The following is a 24,936-nucleotide window of genomic DNA, read 5'->3' on the forward strand; positions in this document are numbered from 1 at the left end:
CCTAAAAGAAGACAGCCACAAGAACAAAATGCCAACTTTAACAACAAAAATAACAGGAAACAACAATTAATTTTCCTTAATATCTCTTAATATCAATGGACTCAACTCCCCGATAAAAAGACATAGACTAACAAACTAGCTACACAAACAAGACCCAACATTTTGCTGCTTACAGGAAACTCATCTCAGAGAAAAGGATAGACACTACCTCAGAATGAAAGGCTGGAAAACAATTTTCCAAGCAAATGGCATGAAGAAACAAGCTGGAGTAGCCATTCTAATATCTGATAAGATTGACTTCCAACCCAAAGTCATTAAAAAAGACAGGGAGGGACACTTCATACTCATCAAAGGTAAAATCCTCCAAGAGGAACTATCAATCCTGAATATCTATGCTCCAAATACAAAGGCAGCCACATTCATTAAAGAAACTTTAGTAAATCTCAAAGCACACATTGCACCTCATACAATAATAGTGGGAGACTTCAACACACCACTTTCACCAATGGACAGATCATGGAAACAGAAACTAAACAGGGACACAGTGAAACTAACAGAAATTATGAATCAAATGGATCTGGCAGATATCTACAGAACATTCTATCCTAAAACAAAAGGATATACCTTCTTCTCAGCACCTCATGGTACCTTCTCCAAAATTGACCACATAATTGGTCACAAAACAGGCCTCAACAGATACAAAAATATTGAAATTGTCCCATGCATCCTATCAGATCACCATGGACTAAGGCTGATCTTCAATAACAAAATAAATAATAGAAAGCCAACCTTCACGTGGAAACTGAACAACACTCTTCTCAATGATACCTTGGTCAAGGAAGGAATAAAGAAAGAAATTAAGGACTTTTTAGAGTTCAATGAAAATGAAGCCACAACATACCCAAACTTATGGGACGCAATGAAAGCATTTCTAAGAGGAAAACTCATAGCTCTGAGTGCCTCCAAAAGGAAACTAGAGAGAGCACACATTAGCAGCTTGACAACATACCTAAAAGCACTAGAACAAAAGGAAGCAAATTCACCCAAGAGGAGTAGACGGCAGGAAATAATCAAACTCAGGGGTGAAATCAACCAAGTGGAAACAAGAAAAACTATTCAAAGAATCAACCAATCAAGGAGCTGGTTCTTTGAGAAAATCAACAAGATAGATAAACCCTTAGCCAGACTCACTAGAGGGCACAGGGAAAGCATCCTAATTAACAAAATCAGAAATGAAAAAGGAGACATAACAACAGATCCTGAAGACATCCAAAACACCATCAGATCCTTCTACCAAAGGCTATACTCAACAAAACTGGAGAACCTGGATGAAATGGAGAAGTTCCTAGACAGATACCAGGTACCAAAGTTGAATCAAGATCAGGTTAATGATCTAAACAGCCCTATATCCCCCAAAGAAATAGAAGCAGTCATTAATAGTCTCCCAACTAAAAAGAGCCCAGGACCAGATGGGTTTAGTGCAGAGTTCTATCAGACCTTCAAAGAAGATCTAATCCCAGTTCTTCACAAACTATTCCACAAAATAGAAACAGAAGGTACTCTACCCAACTCATTCTATGAAGCCACAATTACTCTGATACCTAAACCACAAAAAGACCCAACAAAGATAGAAAACTTCAGACCAATATCCCTTATGAATATTGATGCAAAAATCCTCAATAAAGTTCTTGCTAACCGAATCCAAGAACACATCAAAACAATCATCCATCCTGACCAAGTAGGTTTCATCCCAGGGATGCAGGGATGGTTCAATATACGGAAATCCATCAACGTAATCCAGTATATAAACAAACTCAAAGACAAAAACCACATGGTCATCTCGTTAGATGCGGAAAAAGCATTTGACAAGATCCAACACCCATTCATGATAAAAGTCTTGGAAAGATCAGGAATTCAAGGCCCATACCTAAACATGATAAAAGCAATCTACAGCAAACCAGTAGCCAACATCAAAGTAAATGGTGAGAAGCTTGAAGCAATCCCTCTAAAATCAGGGACTAGACAAGGCTGTCCACTTTCTCCATACCTATTCAACATTGTACTTGAAGTCCTAGCCAGAGCAATTCGACAACAAAAGGAGATCAAAGGGATACAAATTGGAAAAGATGAAGTCAAAATATCACTTTTTGCAGATGATATGATAGTATATATAAGTGACCCTAAAAATTCCACCAGAGAACTCCTAAGCCTGATAAACAGCTTCGGTGAAGTAGCTGGATATAAAATTAACTCAAACAAATCAATGGCCTTTCTCTACACAAAGAATAAACAGGCTGAGAAAGAAATTAGGGAAACAACACCCTTCTCAATAGTCACAAATAATATAAAATATCTTGGCATGACTCTAACTAAGGAAGTGAAAGATCTGTATAATAAAAACTTCAAGTCTCTGAAGAAAGAAATTATAGAAGATCTCAGAAGATGGAAAGATCTCCCATGCTCATGGATTGGCAGGATCAACATTGTAAAAATGGCTATCTTGCCAAAAGCAATCTACAGATTCAATGCAATCCCCATCAAAATTCCAAATCAATTCTTCAACGAATTAGAAAGTGCAATCTGCAAATTCATCTGGAATAACAAAAAACCTAGGATAGCAAAAACTCTTCTCAAGGATAAAAGAACCTCTGGTGGAATCACCATGCCGGACCTAAAGCTCTACTACAGAGCAATTGTGATAAAAACTGCATGGTACTGGTATAGTGACAGACAAATAGACCAATGGAATAGAATTGAAGACCCAGAAATGAACCCACACACCTATGGTCACTTGATCTTCGACAAGGGAGCTAAAAACATCCAGTGGAAGAAAGACAGCATTTTCAACAAATGGTGCTGGCACAACTGGTTGTTAACATGTAGAAGAATGCGAATCGATCCATTCCTATCTCCTTGTACTAAGGTCAAGTCTAAGTGGATCAAGGATCTTCACATAAAACCAGAGACACTGAAACTTATAGAGGAGAAAGTGGGGAAAAGCCTTGAAGATATGGGCACAGGGGAAAAATTCCTGAATAGAACAGTAATGGCTTGTGCTGTAAGATCGAGAATTGACAAGTGGGACCTCATGAAACTACAAAGCTTCTGCAAGGCTAAAGACACCATCAATAAGACAAAAAAACCACCAACAGATTGGGAAAGGATCTTCACCTATCCTAAATCAGATAAGGGACTAATATCCAATATATATAAAGAACTCAAGAGGGTGGACTCCAGAAAGTCAAATAACCCCATTAAAAAATGGGGCTCAGAACTGAACAAAGAATTCTCACCTGAGGAATACCGAATGGCAGAGAAGCACCTGAAAAAATGTTCAACATCCTTAATCATCAGGGAAATGCAAATCAAAACAACCCTGAGATTCCACCTCACACCAGTCAGAATGGCTAAGATCAAAAATTCAGGTGACAGCAGATGCTGGCGAGGATGTGGAGAAAGAGGAACACTCCTCCATTGTTGGTGGGATTGCAAGCTTGTACAACCACTCTGGAAATCAGTCTGGCGGTTCCTCAGAAAATTGGACATAGTACTACCGGAGGATCCAGCAATACCTCTCCTGGGCATATATCCAGAAGATGTCCCAACCGGTAAAAAGGACACATGCTCCACTATGTTCATAGCAGCCCTATTTATAATAGCCAGAAGCTGGAAAGAACCCAGATGTCCCTCAACAGAGGAATGGATACAGAAATTATGGTACATTTACACAATGGAGTACTACTCAGCTATTAAAAAGAATGAATTTATGAAATTCCTAGCCAAATGGATGGACCTGGAGGGCATCATCTTGAGTGAAGTAACACAATCACAAAAGAACTCACACAATATGTATTCATTGATAAGTGGATATTAGCCCAAAACTTAGGATACCCAAGATATAAGATACAATTTGCTAAACGCATGAAACTCAAGAAGAATGAAGACCAAAGTGTGGACACTGTGCACCTTCTTAGAATTGGGAACAAAACACCCAGGGAAGGAGCTACAGAGACAAAGTTCGTAGCTGTGATGAAAGGATGGACCATTTAGAGACTGCTGTATCCAGGGATCCGTCCCATAATCAGCTTCTAAACGCTGACACCATTGCATACACTAGCAAGATTTTGCTGAAAGGACCCAAATATAGCTGTCTCTTGTGAGACGATGCCGGGGCCTAGCAAACACAGGAGTGGATGTTCACAGTCAGCTATTGGATGTATCACAGGGCTCCCAATGGAGAAGCTAGAGAAAGTACCCAAGGAGCTAAAGGGATCTGCAACCCTATTGTTGGAACAACATGATGTACTAACCGGAACCCTGGAGCTCTTGTCTCTAGCTGCATATGTATCGAAAGATGGCCTAGCCGGCCATCAATGGAAAGAGAGGCCCATTGGACTTGCAAACTTTATATGCCCCAATATAGGGGAATGCCAGGGCCAAAAGAATGGGAATGGGTGGGTAGGGAAGTGGGGGGCGCTATGGGGGACTTTTGGGATAGTATTGGAAATGTAATTGAGGAAATTATGTAATAATAATAAAAAAAAAAAAAAAAAAAAATGGGGCTCAGAACTGAACAAAGAATTCTCACCTGAGGAATACCGAATGGCAGAGAAACACCTGAAAAAATGTTCAACATCCTTAATCATCAGGGAAATGCAAATCAAAACAACCCTGAGATTCCACCTCACACCAGTCAGAATGGCTAAGATCAAAAATTCAGGTGACAGCAGATGCTGGCGAGGATGTGGAGAAAGAGGAACACTCCTCCATTGTTGGTGGGATTGCAAGCTTGTACAACCACTCTGGAAATCAGTCTGGCGGTTCCTCAGAAAATTGGACATAGTACTACCGGAGGATCCAGCAATACCTCTCCTGGGCATATATCCAGAAGATGTCCCAACCGGTAAAAAGGACACATGCTCCACTATGTTCATAGCAGCCCTATTTATAATAGCCAGAAGCTGGAAAGAACCCAGATGTCCCTCAACAGAGGAATGGATACAGAAATTATGGTACATTTACACAATGGAGTACTACTCAGCTATTAAAAAGAATGAATTTATGAAATTCCTAGCCAAATGGATGGACCTGGAGGGCATCATCTTGAGTGAAGTAACACAATCACAAAAGAACTCACACAATATGTATTCACTGATAAGTGGATATTAGCCCAAAACTTAGGATACCCAAGATATAAGATACAATTTGATAAACACATGAAACTCAAGAAGAATGAAGACCAAAGTGTGGACACTGTGCACCTTCTTAGAATTGGGAACAAAACACCCAGGGAAGGAGTTACAGAGACAAAGTTCGTAGCTGTGATGAAAGGATGGACCATTTAGAGACTGCTGTATCCAGGGATCCATCCCATAATCAGCTTCTAAACGCTGACACCATTGCATACACTAGCAATATTTTGCTGAAAGGACCCAAATATAGCTGTCTCTTGTGAGATGATGCCGGGGCCTAGCAAACACAGGAGTGGATGTTCACAGTCAGCTATTGGATGTATCACAGGGCTCCCAATGGAGAAGCTAGAGAAAGTAACCAAGGAGCTAAAGGGATCTGCAACCCTATGTTGGAACAACATGATGTACTAACCAGAACCCCGGAGCTCTTGTCTCTAGCGGCATATGTATGGAAAGATGGCCTAGTCGGCCATCAATGGAAAGAGAGGCCCATTGGACTTGCAAACTTTATATGCCCCAATATAGGGGAATGCCAGGGCCAAAAGAATGGGAATGGGTGGGTAGGGAAGTGGGGGGCGCTATGGGGGACTTTTGGGATAGCATTGGAAATGTAATTGAGGAAAATATGTAATAAAATATTAAAAATTAAAAAAAAAAAAAACAAAACAGGGCTGGCCTCCTCTTACGTTATCACTCTTAGACTATATTGCCTTTCTGCCTTCTGCTATGGGAGGACACCCTAAGAAGTCCCGAAACCAGAAGCTACTGCCATGGTTTTGGATTCCCCTAACCCTACAACTATGTATCAAGTAAATTTCTAGTCTTTGTAACTTACTTACTCTCTGCTGTATTAGAGAGACACAGACTAAGACATCCAGCAGCATTACGTCAACAAATCTACAGGTAGAAGTATAGAATACTCACTCTGTTGTCATCCAAAAAGGGATTGAGGGGCTGGATGGATGGCTCAGCGGTTAAGAGCACACACTGCTCTTGTAGAGGATTTGAGTTCCATTCCTCGAACCCACATTAGGTGGCCCACAAATACTTGTAACTCATGCTCCTTGGGATCTGACACCCTCTTCTGGCCTCCAAGGGGCAACTGCAGTCAACTGCACAGTCCCATTATGGACAGGCACCATTAATCCTTGATGTGGATATGTGTGTGTGTGTGTGTGTGTGTGTGAAATATAAGACTACATACTGGCCTCAAGAATGGTTATCAGCAGAGGTGGTGGGAACTTGAGGCAAATTGGAAGGCACGCTGGAGACAGAGTCAGCTGCCACATGTCAGAGCCCCACTGGACACCAGGCTGGGCGTAACCGCAGTGTTCTCTCTCAGTTTTGAGAGAGAAGCTGAAAGTCTGAATTTTTGTGTGTGAAAAGTGCTGATTTTAAGATGTTGGTGACCAGCTCAAAAGTATTTAAAAGAAACTCTCTCTCTCTCTCTCTCTCTCTCTCTCTCTCTCTCTCTCTCTCTCTCTCTCTGTGTGTGTGTGTGTGTGTATGTGTGTGTGTGTGATAGGAAACAAAAATCAAAATTACAATAAAGTAGCAAATCTCACTATTTTGCCCTTGAGTTTGCCCACTGGCCACCAGCTGTGCCTGCTGCTGTTATCTGTTGGCCATCTGCATACCCTGTCATTTGAAGAGATGCTTTTGGTTTTAAAGAGCTGAGTACCATTTTCCTCAGGCTGCCCATGCCATCCAGCTTTCTGGCCAGGACCTCTTACTGCTGATCCTAGTGGGTGCAGCTGAATGCTAGTTTGTGGGCTATCAGTGGGGCAGTTTCTAAGAACTGCACATATGTGACCAGTTCCCTGCCCACTCCTGAACCTTGCTCCCAAGCCTGGTCTAACCTTTCCCCTGTGGGAAGCACAGACACATTTTCTTGGGCCAAAGAGACCCTGGAAGATCTGTCCTGCTTTCAGCAAGGTAGGTGTGTGAGGATGCCAAAATAGGATAGGTGTACTAGCCTGGCATAGCAGCCTGGGCGAGGGCAGATGCATGAAAGATGACAGTCATCATAAGACCAGAAAGTCACATGAGGGGAAAGAGAAAGCCAGCACTGGGGGACATAAGTCTAGCGGGAGGGAGGTTGGATTGGACTCTCCCAGGAGGAATGGGGAATTGTCTCCTGCAGGCCTCAGGGACACAGGATGAGTGTTCCAGGGTCTAGAGTATCAGTGACAGAAATCTCCACAGGCTTGGGTCACAAGGTATCTTGCCTGAGGATATTGTCTGGAGCAGCCCTGGGGGGCCTGGGCACAGCAGGTGTTATTATTCTTGCTTGCAGACCTAAGAGAACAGATGACTACATTCCCATCACCAGACCAGCCATCTCCCAGCTGGCCAGCTTGACCCTGTTTGTGCTTCTACACAGGCTTCTCCAAATGGTGCTGCACATGGATCCTACCCAAGCCTGCCCTTCTCCCTCCTGGGGAGCCAGAGTTTCACTGGAAAGGGAATCCACAGCCATTTTGGAGGGATCCTGGGCTCATTTTGGTCACTCTTCCACTTAAGGCCAACAGCATCCAAACTTTTGTTTCTTTTGAAAGTGCTAAGTGACAGAAAAAAATCATAACCTTCATGAACTAAAATATACACTGACTCTTGCTACAAGCACAAGGACATTTTGTTTTTCAGGCTAGACACTGACTAACAGGCAATATGTGGCTTGGGACTCAAGGCTCAAGATTCACTGATTCCCCAGATACAACCTCCCTTTATTGAAATATTTTCCTTTAGAGCTAGGTGGGGTATTGACCTCATCAGGACTGTGACCAGCACTTGGGAGACAGAGACAGGAGAAATGTAGATTCCAGTCTGGCTTATATTTTGAAATACTGTAAGAAAGATAGGGGGAGAGAGGGGAAGAGAGATAGAGGGAGGGAAATGAGGAGGGAGATATAGGGGTGAGATTGCAGGCAGGGTGCAGCAGCATGCACCTGAAGTTCTTCCATGTATTCAGTGGGCTGAGGCAGTAAGATCACTTAAGTTCTAGAGTGTAAGAGCAGCCTGAGCAAAATGAGAGCCAATCTCACACAAAGCAACAGAATGAATGGGATCGATGTCTTCAGACCTAGACCTTTGAGATATTTGCTTGTGTCTGATATTATAGGAGCTGGCACCAAAAGGCGATACTCTAGCCGTGCCACTGCCCTGTGTGCTGCATCATACTAAAGAGAAAGGAGATCCAAGGAGAGCTCTGGCTCAGCCATTATCCTCCCATGTCAGCTACTGGAGAATAGGATTGCAGCCTGACACTTGTGGATGCCTGAGGTTTGCAAAGCATGCTGTCCTCAGACCCGTCACACATCCCTATTATATCCTAGCTCTGTCCTCCATGGGGTCACCCCTACTGTGACCCAACTCATTGCAAAGCCGTGGGAAGATGTTCAACAGTTTCTGTGCGTCCCTAGGGAAATGAAGCCTCAGAAAAATTTGTCCATGGCAAAACTGTCCCACGTAGAAAGTGCATGAATCCATATAAATACAAGTTTTCTGCACTTGAACTTCATGCCTTTTCTCAAAGGCTGTCTTCTGGACCTCATTATACAACCGTGTGCTCATTATGTTTCTCCAAGTCGAGCAGAGAAAGGCATATTCCTGACTGTATTTCCCTTTTGCAGCTCCCCTGACTGATGTGTGCGCTCCATATGCTGCCCTGACCTCAGGGCAGAAAGCTCACAAAGTGACTCTGAACAGTCAGAGGGTCCGCACAGAACTCCGACTTTCCTGCCCCATTTGCTGTGTGACCTGTGCTAGAACATGTCACCTCTCTATTCTCTCAAAAGGGGGAATGATACCAGTTGCTTCCCAAAGATCTTTTTAGGCTTCCCCTGAGTACTCCACCGCACCAGTGAGAGCCTCTACAGACTGGCCACATGATGGAATGAAGAAATAAAAAAGATTCAAATCAGAGAATGGAAATAAGTCCATAGAAGCCAGTAACACTTCCATCTCAGGTACCTATCCTATGTGAGTGGCTTCCTTTGCATTTTGGAACCTTGGTCACTGTGCAACCCAGACTTCCTAAAGTCATAAGGACCAGAGAAAGCAGAGAATCACCAAAGTCCATCCGAAGCAGAGTCCACTCCTAGCTCAGGCAGATAATCAAGGAAGCTTTCTCTGTCTTCAGGAGCTGGCCGGTCAGCAGCTGTACCTGCTCCTCCTAGCCTGGGGCATCTGTTTGAAGAATGACTGAAGAAGTGCCAGGATTTCCACTCACCTCAGTCCAGCAGTTGGTCCTCATACACATCTGACAGGCTGGTCATTTTCTGCCACAGTCCCCATAGCCACGGTTTCCCTGTGGCATCCGCTAATTCAGTGTGCAAAGCAGCATTTATATATAGAAAGTTGCAACCACGCAGGTTAGCATTAAAATAGAGCCTTTGACGTTGCCGTGGCAACCAAACAAATGATATTCAAAATGAAAGAGAAGTATTCTGCAATCGGAAAAGCATGTCCACAGCCTTCCAGGACAGCTGGGCTCCTTCCCTCGAGAGGGGTGGGACAGCCTCCAGAGAAGAATTCTGTTCTTAGGCATCTCCTTCTCCATTAAGTCACCCACTCTGGTGTCAGCTGAGGCCTTGCTGGCTGCACAGGTTCCTTCCTAAAGCCAGCTCCCACCTGGGGTAGACAGACCTGAAGCCAAGCAGGAAGGCTGCTTAAGTATCTCGCCCAGGTATATCAAAATGCAAATGCTCAACACATTAAGTTCCATAGAGAAGAAACCTGTGTGTTATTACTCAGGATGCTTCTAGAAACAAAGGTGCCCTTCTGCCGCTGTCTGCCTTAAGCAGAGTCAAGAGGCCACCTGTCAGCTGAATGTCATTTGTCAAGCTACTCTATCCCCTGGAACCTCCAGTTTAAAATATTAAGTGTGTACACAGTAGAGGGGAGCAACCTACAGCCTTCTACCCCTGATTCTGGGATGTGTATCTTTCCCTCTTGTTTAATATTCCTCTTGGACATAACGGAAGCCCCACTGAAACACAGAAGTTCTTGGTTCCTACATTTAAAGCATGGGATGACCTCCCACAGTTTAAGCCGCCCAGCCACTGAGAACGCGCACTGCCTCCAGATAGAGGGGTCCTAGGTGAAGCTGGTCTCTGAGACTTTTTGAGACTCATCCTGAAGTCAAGTGTGAACTGGAAAGGCTTGAATAAAGAAGACTGTTGGTTCCAAGGGTTGATGCAGGTTACAGAGTACCAGGAACCTTCAAATGTGGCCCAGGACATGCAACGTGATGTGGGCACTCAACAGCAGAGTGGCGGTTTCCCATCATGCTAAGCATACACTTGCCATCAGACCTGGCAAGCCTGCTCTAGTTGTTCACCCGTAAGAAATAAAAACAAGCACGCACGCAAAGTCTGATTCGAGAATCTTAAGAGTACTGACTAGAATTTGGATCTTAAGTGCCCCCCCAAAGGCCTGAGGGGAGAAACAGAACCATTAAGACATGGAGGCTAATGGGAGTTGCTTTGGTCTTGCCTTTGAAAGAAACAGTTGAACTCCAGACCTTTTTTGCATCTCAACCATAGGCCTCATGCTGACTGAACACAGTCTCCACAAGCTAAGAAGCTGGGTCAAATGTCACACAGTGTGCTGTTCCCTTCATGTGACATTCTCAGATAAAGCCAAGAGGTTGGGAAAGGTGCCAGGGGTTTGGATGGGGGAGGTATGTATGAAAAAGGCATGCAGAAAGAAAAAAAAAATAGGTAGGATCTTACTATGTAGCCTTGGCTGGCCTAGAATTTGATATATAGACTAGGCTGGCCTGAAGCTTTCAGGAGGGACATTTTGGAAGTGATGGAGTTTCTACATCCTGGCTTTTGGGGTAGCTATATGAATCTATATGTGTTAATAATTTTTAGGACTATATGTCAAAAAGTTCACTTTTATTATATGATAGCTGAAAATATTATTTTCACCTTGGGGTAAAAAAAATGACAGTTGGTAACATACAGTATTCAGCTCTAAGAAGGGGTCTTCACCCCTAAGCAGGTAACCCATGTTCACATGTGTTATCTGTGTTGTTTTTCATCTGATATACACTATTTTGATTCTGGATAAACAGTCTAAAGTGTGTTTCACCAGCAGCACTATTACCTCACTGGGGAATCTACTAGAAAATGCAGGCTCTGGGACCCCTCAGACTTCCTAAAGCAGAGACTCCTAAGTGGGGTCGGTCCATATCTGAATAACCTTGGGGGCATGTGGTTCAAGTGCATGCTGATAATTGCTGACCTCAGTACAGCAGCTGGAACCAACCAGACAAGCCCGCTATGGAATCGTCAAGTCAGGTCACGCTGCAAACCCTCATTCGCTCCAGATATGGCCAGCTGCTACCCAACAAAGCAAAGCAAAGCCTATAGCTCACATGTGACCACCTAGAAGAAGCAGGAGATACAGGGATGCTTGGCACTAAGCACACCTGTGGCCTACGCTGAGACCCAAAGAGAAGCCCTCTGATATGCAGATCTACTTCAAGGTCCAAAATCTCTCCCCATTAGACCCAGCCTGGGGTCCTGGACCAGAATCAGAACCAACTTCATTCATTTATCTTCCTCCCTGGACTCCTGGAGACTGCCCCCTCAAATCAAACGTGAGCCTTGTGGTTACCCCCTGGATTCTGGAAGAGCACAGCTTCCCACCTTCCCCAGAACAAATTCCAAGGCACTTCGAGTGGTTGTTGGCTCCAAAGCCACGCCAAGATGATGGCCAAAAGGATTAAATCAGAACCATATGGATTTAATATTCAATGAAATAAACAGAATTACAGCACAGGGCTGGGCCCAAGAAACCAGGGGCTATGTCCCTGGCCCAGAGCCCAGGCTTGGTGGCCTGCAGCACAGGCTGGGCTCCCTGGCCTCTCCTCCCCACCTATGACTCCCACAAACTGTCCCAAGGGCACCCTGCCTGTTCTCTGGCTCTCCTTGTGGAGGTCTTGACTCCAATCCTGCTGTGACTGACATTTCAGTGTTTTATTGAGGTTTTTATATATATTCTCTTTTATAGCATAGCTAAAGACAGTTTGGCTTCTTTTCTAGTTCCATCAAAAGATGTACAAGCCCAGACAGGAATGCCATCCTTGAAGACATAGAGTTATAGTCCCAGAAGCACAGAGTTGGGAGTGGGGTCAGCTTTGGCACCCACCCTCTTTCCCTCCTCACAGAGTTAGCTGAACTGGGTGGGGACACCCATTTTCCCCCAGTCTCCTTGAATGGTACACAGAGAACTCCTTCCTCTCCATTTTTAGGGAAACAATACAGCACTCTGGGTAGCTAGCATTTCTGAACCAGGGTAGTTCTACCTACTCCCTCAGGTGCATGTAGACATTTATCAGTTGTCACAGTGGTGCTGGCTGGGTTAGCTCCCAGGGCTGCTACAGCAGTCTCCATGTGTCCTGGGACAACACTCTTTTAGCCCCTGTGAGGATCATAGGTCAAGGTCATAGACTGCACTCCCCCTGGGGGCTGTCTTGTCTCTGAATGATGCCCAGTCCTCGGCCAGGGCCTTTCTTGCATTTTGAAAGCCATTCATGGCAGATTAAACCCCGTTCACACTGTCATCTCTGCTCCACATCTAAGGGCCCCAATGGTCATGCTGAGCCCGACCAAGTGTTCTATGGCCAGTTCAAGGCCAATTGATTTGCAACTGTAATTCCACCCACAGCATGAGTCCTTCTTATGTAACCCACAACATACAAGTGCCCATGGGAATGGAAACTATGGTGCCTGACACCGGAGGGTGCTTGGCTTCGCTGCTAAAACACCCTACAACATCACTAGGTATGGTGGTATAAGCATGCACTCCTTGGGGGATTTAGGCAGGAGAATATTGAGTTGGAGGCTAGCATCAACTGTCCTGGGAAAAACAAACAAACAAACAAACAAACAAAACCACCACCATCAGAACCCGACAAACAATCTATCAACACAGATAAACTCTATCCCTAGTATCAACACACCAAGGCTTATAAACACTAGTGCAGCCTACCACCAAGGACACAGTTAGCTCCCAGTGACCCTGACTCAAATCCATTCCCTAGAGCTCACTCTTGGAACTTTTAGAGACTTTCAGAGCTCTGCTCCAGAGTGAAAACGGAGTGTTTAACACTGTGTTAAGAATTTTAAAGTATATTTTGTAATTGATCAGGGTAGCACTCCTAGCTCATAGAAGATACAAGGCTTCCCTCTTCCAGACATGCTGAGCTTCCAGAAGCTGATGCACTCAGGGATCTCAGTCCTCACAATGTCCACTGGCCCACAGGATCTGAGTAAGCACCATTTCTCCTCTCTGTGGTGAGTTCTATAGCAGACAGCACAGCCTCGGGGAAGGATCAGGGCTCTCAGGACATCAGGAGAAGCACCCAGAAAGGATGCATCTTTCATCCCTAACAAAAACAAACTTTGGCCCTGTGCCTTTGTCTCTGGCTGTATTTCCCAGAGCGGGTCAAGAAGGTGCTGGGAAGGGTGACTCCAGGAATGCTACTTTGGTTTCTGGGTTGTTGCAGTAACATACGGACCAAGAACAACTTGGGGAGGAGGGAAGGGTTTATTGGGCTTACAGGTTACAGTCCATCATCCAGGGAAGCCAAAGCAGGAGTTTGAAGCAGAAACCACAGAGAAATGCTGTTTACTAGCTTGCTCAACTACCTTTATTACACAGCCCAGGCATTGCATACAGCAGGCTGCAGCCTCCAACGTCAGCAAGAAAATGCTCCCCGACCCCCACCCAGAAGACGTGCCTACAGGCCAGTCTGATGGAAGCAATTTCTTAGTTGAGATTCAGTCTTCCCAGGTGACTCTGGGTTGTGTCGAGTTGACAGCTGAAACTAACTGTGACACAATGTTAGTGTAGTGGGGTTTCCCCTAAAGTAACAGCCAGGCAGGGCCTGCTGACACCACTTCACTGTCAATCTGCCGAAAGTCAGAGCCTGCTCTCTCCACGCCCATCTTGTGATAGGCAGAAGGATCGGGATACTTCTGTTGATTTCTCTCTCTCTCTCTCTCTCTCTCTCTCTCTCTCTCTCTCTCTCTCTGTGTGTGTGTGTGTGTGTGTGTGTCCCCAAGGGCTCTTACCCCAGGAGAGTCCCTATAACCCATTCCCCTTCCACTCCCTCTGTAGGGCACAGGGAATCACTTATTTGACTTCTGTGCAGCAACATTGCCAACACCACCACCTCTGCTCCAAACCACAGAGACAATAACTCCAGGAAAGCCTGACACCTCTGAGATACCCTGAGACAAATGACCATGTGCGCCAAGGTATCTACTGCACAGGGCACTGGGTGTTTGAGTGAATCTGCTGGGTGGGCGGTACTGGGAACCCTTCTTGGCCCTGATGTCTCAGGGGTCCACAGGCAGCTACAGTTCAGTTTGGGGAGGACAATAAGCTTGTGTCCTAAACACTTCCATGCATTATGTCATTTAGTTGTCATGTCCTCACTTGTTGCAGGTCACCTGAAGCCATCTGGGTTCTACAGTCATGGGCAGCTCGCTGAGAAATCAGTTCAGATTTCAGTTCAACTGCTTGTGCTAGGATACGAATGCACAAGAGAACACAGGATGGGAACCCAGGTGGCCCAGGGACTTTGTCAGAGCTGTAGCCCAGGTTCATCAGACATCACACCGAAGGCCGGGCCTTGTGTACCTGGTTCTAAAACTCTGTTCAGCCTTTCCCCTGTCCACCATGGCACCCTCTTGCCCACCATGGAACACAGCTTGACAAATGGTCACCCTCCCTGGCCAAAGGCTTCCTTTAGACTCCAGGCTGAGCATGCCCAATTGCAATCAAGAATAAGGGGAGAGGGGTGCAAGATGAAGGGGGGCAGGAAGTCTTTTCAGATTTCTATTTTTCTCATCCAGCCACAGCAGCTCCTTTGTTTGTTGCTCGGGCCTGTCCAGTGAGTTGACCCCACTCCCCACAGAGACAGTGCCGAAGAACGCCCTATTGTAAGAGAGTGCTGGCCCATGCTTCCTTCTCCCTTCTCCCAGCACAGGCCTCCCTCCCCACACCCAACATTAGTCACATAAGCCCAACAGAAGTTCAAAGATGCTTTGATAATGGGTCTTTCAAATGGATGCCTGCCGCCCCCCCCCCCCCCCCCGCAGGATGGCAGCTGCTACTATTGCAGGATTCCCCAACAAATGAAGGGAGACTCCCTTGTCAGCAGAGACTGGAGTAGAGGTGAACATGGCTTGGGGTCTCCTGAATAGCCAGGACAATCTGTGTGGTGGTGTAGAAGCCACTGTGGGATCCCAAGGCATCTTATCGGGGTTTGCAGCCATGAGACCAGAAGCAGCCTGTAACATCCAGATCTGTGCAGCATCTCCCTGCCACTGGTGATCATGTATAAACCCCACTGGTAAGAGATCCACAAGTTTCTGTTTTCAATGCTCACAGTTTCTGGGACCAATGGCTTCAGCTTGGGTAATTAGGAGATCTTGTGCCTTGGCCAGAGCAACGATTTCAATGATGTGTCCATGACCCAAGACAGACCTATGAGAATGAATCCTTAGACCCTGGTTGGAATTATTAGGGAAAAGAGGTATTATGATGACAAGCAAGCTTGAAGGTTGAGGGTGGGGTTTGCAGACAGCTCACCAAGGAATAGAGTCAATGGAAAAGACAGGGATGGAGAGAAGAGAAGGAAGAAGCAAGGGCAAAAACTTTGTAGTGTGCTAACATTTGCTAAGCTACCTGATCAAACCTTGTCTGAAGCTAAACTTCCAGGGAATGTTCAGTTACATCAAGCTGGAAAACCCTTTTTCCTGGAAAGTCAACTTGAGTAGGACGTCCACTAAGAAGTGATAGAACTCAGTTCTTGCCTCCTTCAGCTCCTGGTGGCTGCTCGCTCCTCTTACTGCTGTGTCAGCCTCTGGCTTCCTGGGCATGCTCTTCCTTAACCATTTGAACTCCTATCTCAACCTCAGCCCCCTGCCAAGGACACTTGTGATAACATCAAGGTTTACCAAGATAACCCAGGGCAGTTTCAAGAGCCTTAATGTATGTAGTACATCTGCTAAGACCTCTTCTAACAAACAAACAAAAATTCATGTTTCTGGCTATTAAGCAAAGACAGATCTGTGAGAGCCACTATCAGCTGCCCCACCGCCAACCACACTGAGTCAGGCTGCTGTCTGAATGTAGATCCTCATCGACATGTGCTGAGGAACACCTCCCAACAGTCTCAACTCTGAGCTGAACCTGAAGACGGTGCGTGTCAGCTTCAGGACTTACATGCTCTGAGGACAGAAATGGCTTTGAGGAATGGTGGTGCAGAAACGCCTGGCTGATAGCTTTTCTCTGTGGTTTACAGAGGAAACAAAGACTGTGAACTGGGGTTTCCCAAAGTGTAGAAAACCAGGGGGTTCCCGGAATGCTTGCAGCACTAAGATGAACCCTACACGAGGAGGTGGGTGGCCTAAGAGGTTCACTTTTTAAGTAGTTTTCTATTCATTTCACGTCTATTAGTGAAAAAAGGGTAGGCTTAAAGCCTAGGAGAACACTGATATTAGAGCATGACACTGTCGTGACCTGTCTAGCTAACCAACCCCGTGCAAAGTACTGGCAACAACTACTATGAACTTGGGAGCTGAGTTCAAATCCACACCTGGCTTAGGCAAGACACTTGATCTCTCTGGACAATATCTGGAATAGGCAGTCCCCATGACAACAGAAATAATAGAGATGCTGTTTTAAGTTACACAGTGGTACGATTTAATTGGGCAGATGGACATGAAGCATTGCCCTGCTTTTATGTATACTGCTGCATGCCATAGTTCCTGCTCTTGTCTCTGGGTCCTACCATCATCCTTACTAGATTGTTCTAGTGAGATCTGATAGAATCAAGCATCCATCCCATGCCAGCTGGGTCTCCTCTGTCTCCTGTTAAACTCTAGTTCCCTCAGTTTTCCAACCAGTCAAATGGGTCCACTTCTCTAAGTCTCTTCCCGACCACCTAGAGGAAAGTCTGAACAGAGGCCACCCCACAGAACAACCTGACAACTCTACCTCCAATCTTAAGCCAAGGGTGTCTGCAAACTTCCTAGTCCTGTCCTGTTCTTCTGTCACAGCAGGGTTGTTTGTTTGTCTGTATAGCTCTGCTTTCAAGACCCTGGCTCAAGTGGGGTGGGGTCAGGTCCTAAACCCTTCCTGGTATTCTGTACCCTGTTTGAAAGTACATTTCTTAAGTGAGTCAGGTCCCTTGGAGGGAAGCAGATCTCAACATTCCTTAATCTTGACACTATCTCAGATGGTAGTCATGGTTACAGGCAACTAATGACCAGGGTGTGGCGTCTCTGACACTGCCTTCACCCTGGTCACTAAGAGTGTTCGCCATCCTTCAGCACTTTTTAGTATGAGTCACAGCTGAGGCATAAGCCATGTGTGAAAAGCCCCAACAGGGCCTCCTGCTTCTCCTGTTCAGTGAGAAGTGAAGCCATATCACACCAGAATCCCGAAAAGGCAAGCCCCACCTTATATGTTATTGAGAGACTGGCCCTTCTCAGGAGCAGCACTTGCCTTGTGGCACCTCTTCCTGTTTGGTTCAGGAAGGCCTTTTGCTGTTGCCAAGGTTGGTCTCAATCTGAGACGGAATATTGTGGGTCCTCTAGACCAGTCCTGGGTTTGATGGTTGGCTAATAGAACTCATAAGATTCAACACATGTCTCTGCTCCTGGCTAAGGGCTATTTCAACAACAGGATACAAAATAACTCTCTGAAGGGCTGTGGAGACAGAGGCAAATCCTCGAGTAAATGAGTTGAGTTCTAGAGTCCTCCCCAGGGAATTTCTCCCAGCAGATAGAGTCATGTGGGGCATGCTGAACTCCCCCAGCAGTGATTGTGACAGAATGTGTAATCGTAATCACTGTCTACTAAGGAAACTCACGAGTCCCCAGATCCAGTCTTTGCCACCCCCTCCCCAACCCTCCACACACAGGAGGAGGTCAGAAAAGGACATCAAGTGTCCTGCTCTATGGCTCTCTGCCTTATTTCCTTGAGCCAGGGTCTCTCACTGAGCCTGGAGCTCAGTTGCAGAAATCCTCCTGTCTCCTCCTCCCACAGAGCTGAGATAACAAAACACAGAGGTGGCCATGCCTGGCTCATTTTGTTGCTGAGACTCTGAACTCAGATCCTCCTGCCCGTGTAATGTGTCCTCTTACCCAAGAACAATCTACTCTAACCCGAGGGTCCGGAATTATTATTAGGGGCTGGTTACACAGGCGCCGTGAGCCTAGCATGTAGCCACGCTGCAGGTTCTCAGAAGCAAAGCAGGTGCTTGGCATCAAGTACGTGTATAGGAATAGTTTACGAGATGGACCACTGCCATCACTGGGAAATAGTGAAAACTTCTCAAACACTAGGTGAGGGGTGATATCACAAACTGGCCTGTTAAAGAAAGCAGGATCAGATATGCTAACGACACTTTTTACAGGTTTCTTTAATTCTTTCTTTCTTTCTTTCTTTCTCTCTTTCTTTCTTTCTTTCTTTCTTTCTTTCTTTCTTTCTTTCTTTCTTTCTTTCTTTCTTTCTTTCTTTCTTATTTATTCACTTAGCATGAAGGATGTACATGCCATGGTCTGCACATGGAAGCCAGAGGGCAACTTGTTGGAGTTGGTTCTCTCCTAACATGTGGGTACTGGGAACTGAACCCAGGTTATCAGGTTTGGCAGCAATCACCATAATCCACTGAGCCACCCCATCTGCGTCTACGCCAGCTACTCTTCCTTCCAGCGGTAGAATGCACCGCAGAATGGCCCTCCCCTGCTGTCTGGCCCCTGGCTGCCTAAATCCTCATAGCAAATTCTACACAGATGGCAGTTTCTGGAATGCCGTTGACAGAGTGCATACTCTCCACAAAGCTCCCAGGTCCACGGCTGGCCTCTGCCCATTGTCAGTCCAGGAATGCCAGCCTCCGGGGTCAGTATGTCATGAGGATGAGAATTTTATGTAGCAACAACAACCCCTGACAATGACTGCCAGGCACTGGGCCAAGCACTTGACACCCAAGAAGCTTGCTTTACTATTAATATCACTGTTTTATGATGGAGTCACCCATAGCGAGAATACATGAAATGACTTGCCCAAAGTCACGCTGTCAACAGGTTTGAACTCTGGTCCATTTGACCAGTGACCTTTAACCCCTAGATTCACTTACTTCCAAGAGCCTGTCTTTCCTTTGACCACCATTATAATTTTCAGCAAACTCAATATAGCTTTCTTCTTTGCTAATGGACTCATGCTTTTTTTTCCTTTAAAGAATGTCGAAAATAAAGTGTTATGTTTACCTTCAAATAGGAAATTAGTGACATTTGCTAGAAACATGTAGTAACCATTAAAATGGTTACAATGAAAATCTAGCAAGGATGTTCGCCCTCGCTAGCTGCTGCTGGCTGCTAGGGCATCTGTCACCCAGCTCCAGTCAGAGCCCTCGCCTTACCACAATCATGAACACTGAGGAAACACAAAGGAAAAGACTTCTCTCCATAGAAGTGTTGGGACTGAACATCTTACCCATACATGATTATGTTAGCTTTCTGATACTTTGACAAAAAAAAAAAAAAAAGGTATAATTTGGTTCATGGCCTGAGAGGTTTTTCCTCCATAACTCTTGGTCCTGTGGAGCAGGGAGCATCTTGGCAGGAGTGATGGAGAAAACTGCTCACCTGGTGATCATTAGGAGACCAACTAGGGAAAGAGGAAGGAAAGGTTGGAGTCCCAATATCTCGATCCATGGTAGGTCCCAGATGGGCTAACTTCCCCTGGGCTCCAGATCAATCCTGAAGACTCTACTGCCTGCTAATAGGACCACGGGCTGGGAACTAAGCCTTCAACAGGTGACCCCTGAGAGAGCAGGCCAGATTCACACAATAGTCGTCATCTAAGTGTGCCTTAGCACGGCACTTTGGGAACTCTGGTCCACTTGGCCAAAGCTTCCATCGGCAGACAGTGTGTACAAAGAAGAAGCAGAGCAGAGAAAAACTGCTACATACTGTAGCTACTCTCCAGCCTGTCCAGTCTGGCTCACTAAGCCTGGCAGGGCTTCCTGGCTTCCTGTGTGCCCTATTGTGCCCTACTCCTCAACCCCAGACCCCTCCTGGTCAGCGCTGGCCTGGGTCAGCTGCCCCACCCTGCTATACCACTCTCTAATTTGATGTTGTTTATCTCTATCTCCTGGTTCCTTGGGCTCTGCTTGCCAGGTTATCAGCTAGACTTTTGCAAAGGAAAATAGCAGCAACATAAGGGGGAGGGGGAGGGGGAGGGAGAGGGAGAGAGGCAGAATGAATAGGTGTGATCTAGAAGATGGGAGTCAATGTAGCAGAAGAACACAGAGGAGATAGAATTACACCTTTTTCCTCTAAGGAAAAGGGGACTTCCCCATCCTAACAGGATACCTTGAATGATCTGGCCTGGCATTTAGAATCCCTACTAGTTCAGCCCTGAACTCTGAGGAGTGATCCAACTGGGCCAGTGACTCTCACTGAAGGCAATTCAATGGGGCGCTTCCAGTCAGCAAGTCAATGGACACCAAAGGAGAGTGGGGCCACCAGGTGACTGAGTGCTGCCGCTTTAGAAGTGAATGGATCTAGGTTGGACTCCTGGCTCCACCATCTCCTTGGACAAGTGATGAGATTTCTACACTTACGAGTTGGACCCAAAACAGTCTACTATGGTAATTTAGGATGCTGTGGATAAGCAGGACACTATAAGATCTGTGCTGAGCTCACATTATATTTATAGTGCTAGGCTTGAGAAATCAGGAAAGGGTGTGGCTCTATGACATCCCAGCATGCAGATCCACCACAGCCCAGGGTCTCTTGCAACATTTATGTACGGAATAAGGACCTGGCGTCAGAGCCCTGACCCCTTCTCTCTGGCTGTCTCCTAATACTACATCACTTCTGCCGACCCTGAATTGGCCAAAGGTTCCACTGGCAGACAGTGCGGCCAGAGAAGATCCAGGACAGGTTTCTTTGCTCAAGGCTTGGAGACAGCCCCAGGGGTGTTCAAATGACAGCTTTCCCTGCCATGCTAGAGGATCTTGTGGTGGAAAATAAGCTTTCTATGAAGCCTTGGAACGGAAACACAGCCTCAGAAAGTTCCATTGCTTCCTGGCAAAAGCAGCTTGAAGCCCATAAGCACACATCCCCAACCGTCACCCACCCCTCCACGCCACTCCACAGAGCCATGAGGTAAAGAAGAGCTTGATCACCACTGCTGTTCCTGAGCAGGAGCCACAGTGAGGACTGAGGAGGCCCAGACAACAGGACTTGTAAGGGTGGTGTCAAGGCCCCAGGACTGATGTACCTGTGGCTTATCTGCAGTTGAAGGCACTTCCTACTGGTTCTCTGTCATTTGTCTAAACACAAGGAACTAAAATAAAAAGAAGAAAGTGTCACTCTTCAATCTGTGTCATCATCCCTAGTGTACCAAGCAAGGCTTCCCAGAGCTGGCAGTTGATATAAAAAAACAAAAGGCGGCATTCCTGCCTGGGGACCAGAGTGACAGCAGGCTAGAGGGAGTTGAAGTGAGACAAGGAAATGGGATTTTGATTGTGTGGATAACGCGTGGGGGAGCCGGAGATCAAAGACAAGTGCATGTGAATCTCAGAGCCCAGAGCTTCCCAGGATGCAACATGTCCTGACAGGCTGTGTGGCTCAGCCTGAGAAACAGGAAAACTCAGAAGGGGTGGTCACTGTATAGCCACCTGAGGAGTGAGTCCCACCCCACAGCCCCAGGCAGAGCTCCAGAAAGCTTCATAGTCTTGCTAATATGAAGTTTTAAAAACAGGGGATACCCTTACTCTGGCCAATGCAGGCCTGGGTGCTAGTTATACCCTACCCAAGAAGTCAAAAAACTTAAATTTTAACTTATTCTCCCCACCCCAACCCCCACTGAGTGCCAGGGGGAGAATCGAAGTACAAATGACAGCCTGTAGCTGTTGTATAAAGCACAGCCAGAGAAGCCACCACTGAGCCTCTACTAAAGGTAAAGTTCAAACCCCTCCAGCCTCCTCTATCATCAGATCTACATTCTAAAAAGTACAACACAGTAAGTAAGCTATGAGCACAAAAACTAGTGTTTGAGAAACACTAGTGCCAAGCATATGGGCTATTCTACCAATGCAGTGTACCCTCCAGGGAAGTGCTGATAGAATTTGTAACAGCCACACAGACAGCTGCAGGGCTCAGAGGCACTTCTGAGTGAGACATCTCATGCCGACTCTCTTCCCCAGCTGAATTCAGGGCTGCGTGTACTTCTCCCAATCCCTGACTCATTGATCAACCCAGACATTCAACTGCCTCCTTGGAGCTGGTCAGCCTCGCGGAGCAGCGTTTCGGAAATTATTGACATGTCTGTTTCTATTTATGCATCATGCTTACTGAAACATTTACTGTGTCAGGTGCCTAGAACCCACAGACAAGTGGCCCAGTAAAGGGATATGCCTTCTTGCAGGAGGAAAAGACAGCAAATGGGTAGTCACAGATGCATGGTGGGTAGTCACAGATGCATGATGGGTAGTCACAGGTGCATGATGGGTATTAACAGGTGCATGATGGGTAGTCACAGGTGTATGAGGGATTTGTGCAATGATGAGTACTCAGTATAGGGTACCAAGGGAACATCCATCTATTCAGGTCTTCTTCAAAGGACTGCTGCCCAAGAGCCACCCTAAAGACCTGCTTCCTTCTAACTGGACTTTCCTCTGCATTTTGTCCCTTCTGCCTTGCCTTAACTTTGTTATATTGACTATATTTTATTTCCTATCTCCCTCCACAAACCTGGCATTTATAGAGTCCATTTATACTATGTAGGTGGTTACAGTGACATTTTTAAACATGGACACTTGACTTCAAACTCAGTATTAATCAATAGCTCTTTTTTTTTCCTTCAGAATAATACAAATTCCCAGCATGCTTTGCCTTTGATTGTTCTCCACTTTCTGGGTATTGCAGGAATGGGTAAAGATGCTATTTTTTCAACAAGTCCCAGAACTGTCAGTGTGTTACTGTTGATGAGTTTCCAGAAAAATAAAAACATCCAAATTGACTCAAGAGGAAATAGAAACCCTGCAAAAAATCGATAACTTTCAAAGGAATTGATCCAGGGGTCAAATATCTAAGTTGAAAACCTTAATAGTCCTGTGTTGTTTTCCTGTTAAGTTTTCGCAAATGTTTAAGGAATAGACAATGGCGAACAGTCTTGCCCAGAAATCAAGACGAAAACATTCAACTCCATTTATAACACCCGACAGCAACTTTAGACAACTTCAAAGGAAAATAACACGGGAGAAGAAATTTAAAAGCCTGCCTCCTAACCCCACTTAGCATGTAAAGTGTAAAAATTTGAAATAAGCATTAGCAAATTCTAGACACGCAGAGGTGTGAAAACATCAGAAAGCTCATCAAACTCAACACATTAAAGGATTACAAAAATAATACGCACAGGCTGGGCCACTGAGATGTCTCAGCAGCTACCGGTGCTTGCTGTACAAGCCTGAGAGCCAGAGTTCAATGGTGGAACCCATGGAAAGATGGAGCAAGAACCGACTCCACAAAGTTGTCCTCTGACCTCCACAGGCACGCATAGAACACATGCACGTACACATACCGTCTACCCCCAACACAGTAAAAATCCAAGAACACAAAAAATACAAAATACAAGTCCTTTAATGAGACAGTATTTTTTTTGCCCCAGAATCCCTGCTACTAGGCCAGTAGCTTACTGGGCCACACACAGCTTGGTAACTATGTAAGTCTGCCAGCCTTTCTAAATCATTCAGGGTAGCCTGACTTCTCTCTCTCTCTCTCTCTCTCTCTCTCTCTCTCTCTCTCTCTCTCTCTCTCTCTCTCTCTCTCTCTCTCTCTCGTGTACTTTCCCCCACACTCTGGGCTTCCTTACTCTTTCTTTAAGGCTTTCCTCCCCCACCAAGTGGCTCCTCGCCCACTGTGAGTCTGACCTCTGCGCTGGCTCAGACAGCATGGCCCATTCCCTTCCCCTCTCCATTCTCCTTCAGTAGCTGCCAAGTCTCACAGCTTGCCTGCCCTGGGTAGGCACATGCACAAGCTAACTAACCTACATGCAGAATGAACACCGGATCTGGCAGAAGAAGTCAGTACCCCTATGAGAATGAAAGCTCCCCACAGGTTAGGAACAGAAGGGAATTTCTTTGGACTCATAAATCATAACCACAATATACTTCACACTTAATGGAAAACACTAGGTGCTTTTCTGTTAAAATCAAGAATAAAAAGGCTATTCACGACCATCGATTTTTAAATACTGTATAGAAACAACCGAGAAAAACAGAAATACGAAAGAAAAAAGATTACAAAGACTGCTGACATCCCCCTGCAATATAATTGTCTGCCTCCAAGATCCCAGAAATCATGCAAACAGTCAGAAGTAATGGGGCAGTTCAGGGTGTATTAATAGAAACTATCAACGTTCCTATGAACTGGCAACAATCAAAAGACATAATACATACTTAGGGTTCAAATGTTTGAATGGAAGCAGATTGTCTAGTTCTGTGCTTTCCTGAAACTCAATTAGAAGAACTTGAAAAGAATTAGATACAAAGCCACAAAGAGGAAAATAAGATAAGACAAGAGTTGACAATGTTATAGAATACATAAAGCTCTAGACGGCAGAACGCAAGTGGGGTGAGGAGGAGAAAGCGGAACCCTGGACACTGCAGGGGAGGACGAGAGAAATGAGCTGGTTTTTAAAT

At 45.6% G+C, this 24,936-nt stretch overlaps 1 protein-coding gene across 4 annotated transcripts in view; it reads right to left on the reverse strand.

The window, feature by feature from the left end:
* Gas7 (growth arrest specific 7) overlaps positions 1-24,936 on the reverse strand; it is a 240,601-nt gene that overhangs the window by 116,791 nt on the left and 98,874 nt on the right. Inside the window, exon 1 of one of the 4 annotated variants that reach the window (XM_029483459.2) lies at positions 9,424-9,561. The exons of 2 other annotated variants lie outside the window; for them this stretch is intronic. In XM_029483459.2, the coding sequence (XP_029339319.1) occupies positions 9,424-9,453 (30 nt within the window). In that variant the 5' untranslated portion in view covers positions 9,454-9,561. Of the gene's footprint in view, positions 1-9,423; positions 9,562-24,936 lie in introns of those variants that run through there. One more of the 4 variants, XM_029483461.2, reaches the window with a different exon arrangement.

The sequence above is a fragment of the Mus caroli genome, unplaced genomic scaffold (assembly GCF_978045245.1).
Source record: "Mus caroli unplaced genomic scaffold, Mus_caroli_1 scaffold_13, whole genome shotgun sequence".
Classification (NCBI taxonomy): domain Eukaryota; kingdom Metazoa; phylum Chordata; class Mammalia; order Rodentia; family Muridae; genus Mus; species Mus caroli.